The sequence below is a fragment of the Hyla sarda genome, chromosome 5 (assembly GCF_029499605.1).
Source record: "Hyla sarda isolate aHylSar1 chromosome 5, aHylSar1.hap1, whole genome shotgun sequence".
In the NCBI taxonomy this organism is placed as follows: Eukaryota; Metazoa; Chordata; class Amphibia; order Anura; family Hylidae; genus Hyla; species Hyla sarda.
In genome coordinates, this window is record NC_079193.1 from 60227143 (window position 1) to 60237481 (window position 10339).

Sequence of the window (10339 nt, forward strand, 5' to 3'; positions counted from 1 at the left end):
AGTGGTCTTCAACCTGCGGACCTCCAGAGGTTTCAAAACTACAACTCCCAGCAAGCCCGGGCAGCCATCGGCTGTCCGGGCTTGCTGGGAGTTGTAGTTTTGAAACCTCTGGAGGTCCGCAGGTTGAAGACCACTGAGGGCGGAGAGTTCACTAGAGGATGATGACAAGAGGATGATGAAGGGGGGTGGGGATGATGACAAGGGGATAATGAAGGGGGGGGTGGGATGATGACAAGGGGATGATGACAAGGGGATGATGAAGGGGGGGTGTGGGATGATGACAAGGGGATGATGAAGTGGGGTGTGGGATGATGACAGGCGGTGATGATGAAGGGGGGATGATGATGAGGGTCTGGATGATGACAGGGGGGGGGGGAATGATGTATTTCCCACCCTAGGCTTATACTCGAGTCAATAACTTTTCCTGGGATTTTGGGGTGAAATTAGGGGCCTCGGCTTATATTGGGGTCGGCTTATACTCGAGTATATACGGTAAGTTGCGCAAGAGTTTTTTTTTTTGCGGAAAATCTGATAGAATTCTTCATAGCCATGTCTATGGTTAAGTTTACCATAGAATCGAATTTATTAACTGCGTTTTTTTTAAACACAAAAAAATGCACAAAAGCACTTTTCTTGCGCAAATATACACCACCTCGGAGGACACGTACCAGTGTCAGAAAGCATCTGAGAATGTGAAACTTGTGTTCCCCTTGGCATTTTGGAAACATAATATATTGACTATGTTGAGACAGTTAGGACTACTACTCCCATCATGGACAGACTCTGCCCATGTTGGGAGTTATAGTCCAGGGGCTGAGGGTCATTCTCCAGATACCCGCTGTGATCCGCATTTATTACCATGTACAAGCTGGCGGCACATGCGGCTACACTGCGCTCCCGACGGAGAGTACTGTATATGCGGTCATCATTCATAATCCCCGCCGCCAGGAGACGGGAGCTGATTGGTGAAAAGCTATTCACCAATCAGAGCTCCCGTCTCCAGGCGGCGGGGATTATGAATTATGAGTGTATACAGGAGCAGTCAGAGAGCGCAGTGGAGCTGCCGGATTGTACAGTTAATAAATGCTGATCGCAGCGGGTTTCTGGAGAATGACCTGCTGCAATCCGCCCCTGTACTATCACTCCCATCATGGAAGTAGTTGTAGTACCGCAGCGTTGAGGGATGGCACTTGCATATGCCCCTGCTGAGGGACTTTCAGGACTACTATTCCCATCATGGACAGAATCAATCCATGATGGGAGTTATAGACTAGGGGCTAAGGTGCAGATCGCAGCAGGTTATTCTGCCGAGACCCACTGCGATCCGCATTTATTAAAATAACAATCCGGCGGCACATGCGGCTACACTGCGCTCCCCGCTGGCTCCGGTATACAGCTGTCACATTTCATAATCCCCGCCCGGGAGACGGGAGCTCTGATTGGTGAAGAGCCGGAGGGCAGCGCAGTGCAGCCGCATGTGTCGCCGGCTTTTACAGTTAATAAATGCGGATTGCAGCTGGTCTCTGGAGAATGACCTGCTGCGATCTGCCCCTCAGCCCCTGTACTATAACTCCCATCATTGACAGAGTCTGTCCCATGATGGGAGTAGTTGTAGTACCGCAGATCGCAGCAGGTCATTCTGCTGAGACCCACTGTGATCCGCATTTATTAAGTTAACAAGCCGGCGGCACATATGACTACACTGCGCTCCCCGCGAGCTCCCGACTCTGCACCATGATGGGAGTAGTAGTCCAAGGGCAGAGGAACAGATCGAAAGGGGGTCTCACTCAATGCGACCTTTACTGCTACGCCCCTAGTGATGACATCATTAAGGGCGGAGCTACACTGTCCAGTCCTGACTCTGTTCTCATTATGCATAATGGAAACAGAGCTTTTCTGGCAGTGTGTTCCCAAACATGGAGACTACAGCTGTTGCTTAACTACAGCCCCCATGATGGGAGTTGTAGTTTAGCAACAATTGGAGGCTCCCTGTTTAGGAATACGCTGCATTAATTTACCAACCCATATTTCTTCTTGTTCTTTTCTTCTCATTTCAGATACGTGAATGCGGAGGACTATGTCAGATTCGGTGAACTGCGATAATGACCAGCGTTTTTGTTTACTTCAATAAAATGGTTAACGAGGGCTGTGGGGGAGTGTTTTTTTTAAATAAAACTTTTTTCAATCTGTCGTATTTTTTATAATTAAATTTTCAGGCTTAGTAGTGGAAGCGGTCTTATAGACGGAATCCCTTACTAAGCCAGGGCTTAGTGTTAGCCCCAAAATCAGCTAGCGCTAACCCCCAATTATTACCCCAGTACCCACCGCCACAGGTACCAACAGGCCTGGAGAGTCAAAAACGGTGCTTCTGGGCCTAGGTGGTAACATGCTGGCGTTATTTAGGCTGGGGAGGGCCAGTAACAATTGTCCTTGCCCACCCTGGTAATGTCAGGCCGTTGCCGCTTGGTTGGTATCTTGCTGATACTGCAAATAAAAATATATTTTTTTGGGGGGGGGGGGGGGGGGGCGCAAAATTCTTTGAGAATCTCCCCCTCTGTGTACTTTATAAAGATTTATGATTTTACTACTGTGCAGAGAGTTTTGTTCGGCACACGCTGCTCCAGCACTTCTAGCTATGTGAGCAGTGTACAGTGGGAAAATGCCCCTGCTCTGTGAAGTGTGAGGTAGAGAAGGAGTGCACGGTAGAGCGAGGGTGGGGGGTGTTTCTATATTTGCACAAAATTTATCAAAGGAGTGCACAACTTTTGTAAATCTTGAGCAGGAGTTTAAATTAGACAAGCAGTGTAAAGGGGTAGATCTGTGTCTACAATAGAAGCCTAATGATAAATCTCCCCCAGAGTGTAAAACAGAGGTTTCAGCAAAATAAGGGTAAAAGCGTTGTTTTTTCAGGATGTCTGTGGTAAGCAGCTGATTTGCATAAGATCAGTTCAGTGCAGAAGTGACATTTAAATTCTTGTAGTGTTGCCATCAGTTGTGGCTGGTGATTATTATGGTTATTATCATGATGATATTTTATTGCAACAGCCATCGACTTGCATTATAAGACAAAAAGGCACACACCAATATATGAACAGCAAACATCCATATTGTAACAAAATGTCTTTATTTATATAAAAATCCATATCAACAATGATAAAATACAAGTCTTTACAAAAATATACAATTTTCTTTTGTAATAAACAATGAACACACATTGTGCATAATTTAGTATTTTATTGTAAAGTATAAAAATAAGCACTTTAAAAAAATTAGCTAATCTTAATTTTAGTCCATTCATACATGTTCATAGCAGCATTTATTGGTCAAATAAGTGTTGTACGAATGTAAAATTGTGAAAAATAAAAATCTCACAACTCGAGAGGAAAAGGTAAACCAATCTGACTTCAGTAACAAAACGCAACCAGCTCTTGAGAATACCAGCAGACAGATTTAGAACCATTTAGGTTAGGAAAACATTTTAGGTTAGGAAGGATCACGTTCAATGTCATTGGTTAAGAAATGGAACTCCCATGGGTTAAGTGCGAAAATTAAAATTAATTTAGAAAAAAGAAAACCAAAACAACATAAACATAAAATAAAAAACAGGAATGAACACAACCTAATATTAGCCGAATGTCGGAAGTACCTAAAGATAAAATGTTAAATTAATAAATTTAGTTAACATCTCGTCGTGGGCTGTGAAAAAAAAAAAAAAAAAAAAAAAAATTAATGGAAAAAAATATTATTGTCAAAACATTATTCAAGACAAGTGATGTTTTTGGCACCTGGCACCAATGGTACTTGGTGCCTATTTCCAGCCATCTCCATGTTCTATGATATCTGTGTCCTTCCCATCCACATGGGTATCCTCAGAGTCTACAAATACCCCTGAGTCACAAAAATTAATTTCAACCACGAAAACCCTGTAGGAAAAGCAAGATTTAGTTTGCAGGCTTCCTCATCAATTCTGCTAAAAAGAAAATGTTAGGAACAAGGAGAGCTGGAAAAGAATGTAAAGGTTAGAAGTACCCAAGGTATAAGTCTACAAACCTGTACCCAGTATTCACCAGCAGGGCCCGCCTCACTGCAAATAAGTTAAAACACCCATAAAAACATTTCACAGTAACAAGGGAAAAAAATACAGATCACTTATCTAAATGATCCTTCCCAACCATAAGAACAAAGTATAGAAAACACCACGATTTAATGTAAATCAAACCTGCAGATGAGAATACATCTAGTATATAAATATTTGTGTGTTATTAGACAATCCACAGGATTGAACATAAAAAGTAACAACTAAAAAGTAACAAGTAAAATAGAAAAAGTAACTTGGAAGTATAAAAATTGTTCAAAAGTACAAAACCGATCAATAAAATACTGAACGTTCATTAAAAAAGCAACATCATTTAGTGAATTTAGAGATAAAATAGTAATACTCTACTCAACGCAGATTTTTTCTGTAGATATGATGAAACAAGCGCAGCTTTGTATTATCTTACCTTACTGCAACTTATTGTATGAAAAACAACAATTGGCAGTGTGACCGTACTTATTAAAGGGTTTAGCAGGCTTAAAGGGAACCGGTCATCACTTTCATGCTGCCCGAAACACAAATCATCAGGGCGGTCCCTGGCGGCTTCTTCCTTCCCTGCTGGCCTTGATTGATAGTGTATTCTTCTAATACACAATGGGAGATATCAATCAGGGCTGGTGGGGTGGTGGGAGGCCACCAGGGACCACCCCGATGGTTCAGACAGCATGTCAGTGATGACAGGTTCCCTTCAAAAGTAAATAAAATATTCCCTGTATTTCTGACAGCACCCTGTGCCCGCTATTCAGTATTTATTGATTATGTTCAGCCTATCAGCAGCTTAGGGACATCAAAAAATAGCTGAGTAAGGACTGTGCATCACTGTCATGGCAACAATGCTGGATTGAGCACAAGAGTACTTCCTTTTTTTTCTCAACACCAGGAACCCCCTTAAATACTCAAGCACATATAGACAATGGCAATAACTATTACTATACATGCACTGTTAGCTACACCAACTGGATGTGTACCGCTGGAATGCCAAGCTATACCAATTATCTATGCAGACAAATGGATAAACCCTAAATACCTTCATGTAGTAGAAGCTAAACTATAAAAAAAAAGATTTCTATAAAATGTTTGTGCATCTCATATGCTAGGCCTAATTCTTGCCCCTCTCTAGAAATGTTGCAAATTTTAAGTATTGTTCCGCAATAAAATTATAAACTGACCACCTTTAGCGCCCCTTGAACTAATTCACATAATCCACAACTCTGTAAAAAAAAATGACCTGTGCATAAAAGTGCTATTATATGACCTAAAATGGTTAAAAAAAAGGTAGGCAAAACACCAACAAATCAGGTTACTTTCATCAAAGACTAACAACAATGTCTACACAATTTAAATGTTTAAACAACCCGACATTTGTAAAAGTTCTTGGCCTAATTTATGAATATTGCGTTCGTGCAATCCATAGCTTTTTTTTCCTGAGTCTCAGAATGACAATGACCCTTCAAACAAAAAACCTTAAACCATAAAAGGGGTATCTAAATAGGATGGTCAGATACGGCACAAGTAACATGAAGGAATGGACACTTAAGATGTGCCTCCAACTTTATGTTCAATTTATGAGAAATTACCACAACGCTGCACTGCAATTTATTCTAAATTCGGTGCCTAAATAGGGGAGCCATTCTCCCTGCCGTGTATATCTATGCAATACAAGACGAGGCTTCCCACTCCGTCTCCACAGCACCCATCCCCAGTGGCACAGAATCCCATTATGGGTGCTATGGAGACGGAGCGGGAAGTTTCATGATCTATTACAGTTCTATACGGAGGGGAGAACGGCGTCCCATTTAGGCACCAAATTTAAGACGCGCACAGTGCTGCACAACAGTCATTCGCAAAAAAAAAAGCATGGAGGTACACTTTATATGTCTAAGAACCAGCCTGAACCAAAATTGGTATTTATTAACTAGTTAAATTCCCAACTAACCTAAATCTTAAGGGAATACATATAGCATTGGACTATAATTGAACTTAAAAGACCAAATGGGTTTATGAGGAAGAAAAGATGCAAAAGCACAGAATTAAATATTCTACAAAACACAAAAAAAATAATAAATAAATAAATAAAGACTAATCTTCTTATAGACCCCAACAGAAAGTATGTTTTTAGTACAATGGGACTCCCAATATCCACCTGAATTTTAATAAGACTAATCTTTGGATTAATGAACTAACCACACTTGCCTTGTACTGTAGACAAAACTTCCTGGCAAAGATGTTCAGCATTTATTTCTGAGAAATTATTTGTGTGAGATACTATTAACAGTATATATATACGGGTCATACAATACGAGCCAATATCAAGCCCGTCACAGTGATAGAAAGTTAGAAACTGCAGTCGCTTTTAAAGCATCCAATAAGGAGATCACTTACTACATAGCAACAGATGTATACAATTAAAAATAATAAAACAGACAAAAAGAAATTAACAGGGAATGGAAGTATAAATGACGAATGCTTGATGAACAAAACAAAAGCATTAGAACACTGTAGAAAAAAACACAAGTAAAGCAGAAACATCTCTCCTCGTAGGCTTTACTCAAAACGTTACAATCTGCATAATGAACAAATACACTGGTCTGGGTAAAACGGGGGACATACTAAGCATCTTTATAAAATTCAATATACAAGAAAACAAACAGGTCTCCGAAATGGAAGTCCAAGTGGGTAACACGGTTGTAGAGCAAACTCTTAAAAGTCCTTCTCGTACATACAAAAATGGTTAGAATTGCAGTTTGCATTTGGGTTGAAATTCGTGTAAGGAGAACACAGATAATGGTTGCTCTACATCCTCCAGGGGCATTTGCTTTAACACATCATTTTGGGCCTGGAAGTAGTGGAAAAAAAAAAAAAACTTCTAAGCTAAATCCCCAACAGTAGTGTAAAATCTAAACCATTGGGCTAAACGAAGGATAATGTGCAGAAAGATGGGATCAACAAGGTTTAACTTCTCTGGACATATTAAAAAACTGAAAGTCAACTCGTCCCTTTGGGGGCACCTGAGGGAAGTATACAAAAGTTCCCTAAAAACACTGTTGTGGGCCTAATCTAAAGTAAGGCAGCTACATGCAATGTAATGGCACCAATGCATAGTCATAGAGAAGCTGACTGCCTGTTGGTGCACTGCAGGAAAATCACAGGGCATTTTGGTTCTTCTGGTTCTTATCTTGTTTTAGGATCTAACTCTTTGGTAACCTCTGATACTTAAGTCCCAAAAGGAAAAAGTTAGGATGAAGAGCATTTACATTTTTAGCCCATTTTATTTTACATTAAAGAAGTTATCCAGGATTAGAAAAACACAGTAGCCATAAACAGCACCACACCTGTCCTCGGTTTGTCTGTTTCATTGAAGTGAATGAAGAAGAGATGTAATACCACAAACAACCTAAGGACAGGTGTGGGGCTGTTTCTGTAAGGCAGCAACTATGTTCTGCTCTTGGATAAGTCATTTAAGGTCCAACATTCTGTGCTGATTAATTTCTTATCAATCCGAGATATTGTCCGCAGCCTCCACCAGAGGAACGGCATAGTGTTTTCAGGCTTAGTTTACTGTAAAGTCTTTACAATGGTGTCTGCTGTCAAAAAGAACTTTAAATGATTATTTTAGTATATGGAAATGTCTCTGCAGGAGTTCTGAAGCTCCAACCACTGTCAGTAGGTTATGCCTGTCTTATCATAGTGCAGGAGAAGCCAGTGGCCGAGATACAGATCAGAACAATGGATCATTTACATCGCTCTGCAGCCTCTCATATCCTCATTGATATCGAGGATCCTGAACAAAGTGCACTAGTCCTCTCCATTAGTCCATATATTGAGGACATCCTGTCCCCGTCAACCCCACACTGATTGGCAGCTGTGTGCTATTTTGTGTATACTGTGTATTGGCAGACAGCTGTCATTCAGTGACGGTTGGGTGGAGGGAGCGGCACGGCACTTATTCTGCAGTACATCAGGAGAACTGCTAAACAGAATGATTCTCGGTCACGAGTTTATACTGCAGCATAAACCTAGTCAGTATGGTATTTTATGGCGATTCATCAAGTCCTTAATACCACAAAGCGAGACAGAACATCTCAAATGAACAGTTAGGTTCACAAGGCCAAAACATGAATGGGTAGAAACACGTGCCAAATTTGGCCTATGTCTTATCACTTTAGAAAACCTCACTCAATTAACTTCTATGAAAGATGGAGACTGAGCACTGACGCTCCAAATGGAATCAATGGGAGCTTCAGGGCAGGCCCCTCCTGCGCCAACCATGGTTCAGAGAAAGCCGTGGCGCAGAGCTTCAGCAGGGCGTGGGTTTTGCCTGTGTGAACGTACGCACGCCGTGGTCCTACAACTTAAAGGGGTACTCCGGTGGAAAACTTTTTTTATTTAATTTTTTTTTTTAAATCAACTGGTGCCAGAAATTTTAACAGATTTGTAAAAAATCTTTACTCTTCCAGTACTGTTTAGCAGCAGTATGCTACAGAGGAAATTATTTTCTTTTTGAATTTCTTTTTTTGTCTTGTCCACAGTGCTCTCTGGTGACACCTCTGTCCGTGTCAGGAACTGTCCAGAGCACCATAGGTTTGCACTGGGGATTTTCTCCTGCTCTGGACAGTTCCTGATAAGGACAGAGGTGTCAGCAGAGAGCACTGTGGACAAGACAAAAAAGAAATTCAAAAAGAAAAGAATTTCCTCTGTAGCATACAGCTGCTAAAAAGTACTGGAAGGATAAAGATTTTTTTAATAGAAGTAATTCACAAATCTGTTTAACTTTCTGGCACCAGTTGATTTAAAAAACATAAAAAATAAAATTTTCCCCTGTAGTACCCCTTTAAGTGCTCTTTATCAGAAAGGCTCTTTTCATTCCAATCCATCATTCCAGTGAATGATCCATTCTCCTACAGATCTGAATGGTCAGACTACACTGATATTAGGTATACTTGACTGCAAAAACAAGACATAGAATTCTAGAACACTTGACAGAACATAAACTGAACTCATGTTGTGCCTGAGGAATAGAACTCTGAGGAATCTACGGACTCAGCAGAAGACTCCAGCAGCTAGATAGAGGCCATGACTAAGGGTCCAGCTTGACCCGAAACGCGTTGGTTTCTGTGTATTCCATGTGATCCTAAATAAAGTACCTGTTGCATTGTATCCTGCACTGGAAATATTTGTTCTCTATATAGATCACTGATCTGATCATTTTAGCAGGTTGATCCAACTTTGATCCTATCAAGTAAAATGTCTTACAACAGAATTACTGACATTTTACAGGAAGATGAAGATACAATAAAAAAAAATGGATTCTTTGATAAAAATCTTATAATGTAAGGATGTCCTTTCATACACTACATGTGTACACTCTTCTAAGATGCTGTCAAACATTGAGATCTTTCCAGGTAAGCAGGTTCTGACAATCGTCCAATGGACCATGAAGAACACAGTGATCCCATGTCATGACAATGAGCATTGTTGCAAAAGTTAGAATCTATGTCACATCCTCAGTGTCTACCTATGTCAATGTTTCCCAATCAGGGTGCCTCCAGCTGTTGCAAAACTACAACTCCCAGCGTGCCTGGACAGCCGAAGGCTGTCCGGGCACGCTGGGAGTTGTAGTTTTGCAACAGCTGGAGGCACCCTGGTTGGGAAACACTGACCTATGTTATACCTCAGCCTCAAAATTTTGTTGTAACAAAGAACAAATATGAATCACTATGGTCCTGCTTTGCCATTTGGTCTTTCCTAGTTCCACCAGAGGTAAAGTGGACCCAGTTCTATGCCAAAGGGATCAGTCAAGAATCACTAGGATCTGCCCTGACGCACCTCGATGCTTGCCCATTGTTGTATCCACTTTCATGGTATGTTGGTGCACGGCTTAATAATGAATATTTAGATTTTAAGTCCTATATGCTGTAAACTGGAGAGGCGGGGGTATACCCTGTTCATCCAATAGTTACTGGTCATGAACCGAAGGCCGTTTTAGATTTAACACTTCTTGTCTATATTTAGTTCAGGAACTGACTGATAGCTTTTCCTCTATAACGTTTAAGGTGACCTCACTAACTTAAAACCTAAGTAGGACAGCTATCGCTTGGGATATGAGGGGAGATTCATCAAGACCTGTGCTGAGGAAATGTTGACCAGTTGCCCATAGTGACCAATCAAATTGCTACTTTCATTTTTAAAAGGGCCTCTGTAAAATGAAAGAGATCTGACTGGTTGCTACGGGCAACTGGTCAA

The 10339-nt window shown here is 41.0% G+C and overlaps 1 protein-coding gene across 1 annotated transcript in view; it reads left to right on the plus strand.

Annotated features, from left to right (window-relative positions):
* The window catches only part of SHH (sonic hedgehog signaling molecule), an 81498-nt gene extending 73547 nt beyond the window's left edge, over nt 1-7951 (plus strand). Inside the window, exons 3-4 of the mRNA XM_056522961.1 lie at nt 6638-6826; nt 7734-7951. Of these exons, the coding sequence (XP_056378936.1) occupies nt 6638-6826; nt 7734-7951 (407 nt within the window). The remainder of the gene's footprint in view (nt 1-6637; nt 6827-7733) is intronic.
* The last annotated feature ends 2388 nt before the right edge of the window (nt 7952-10339 follow it).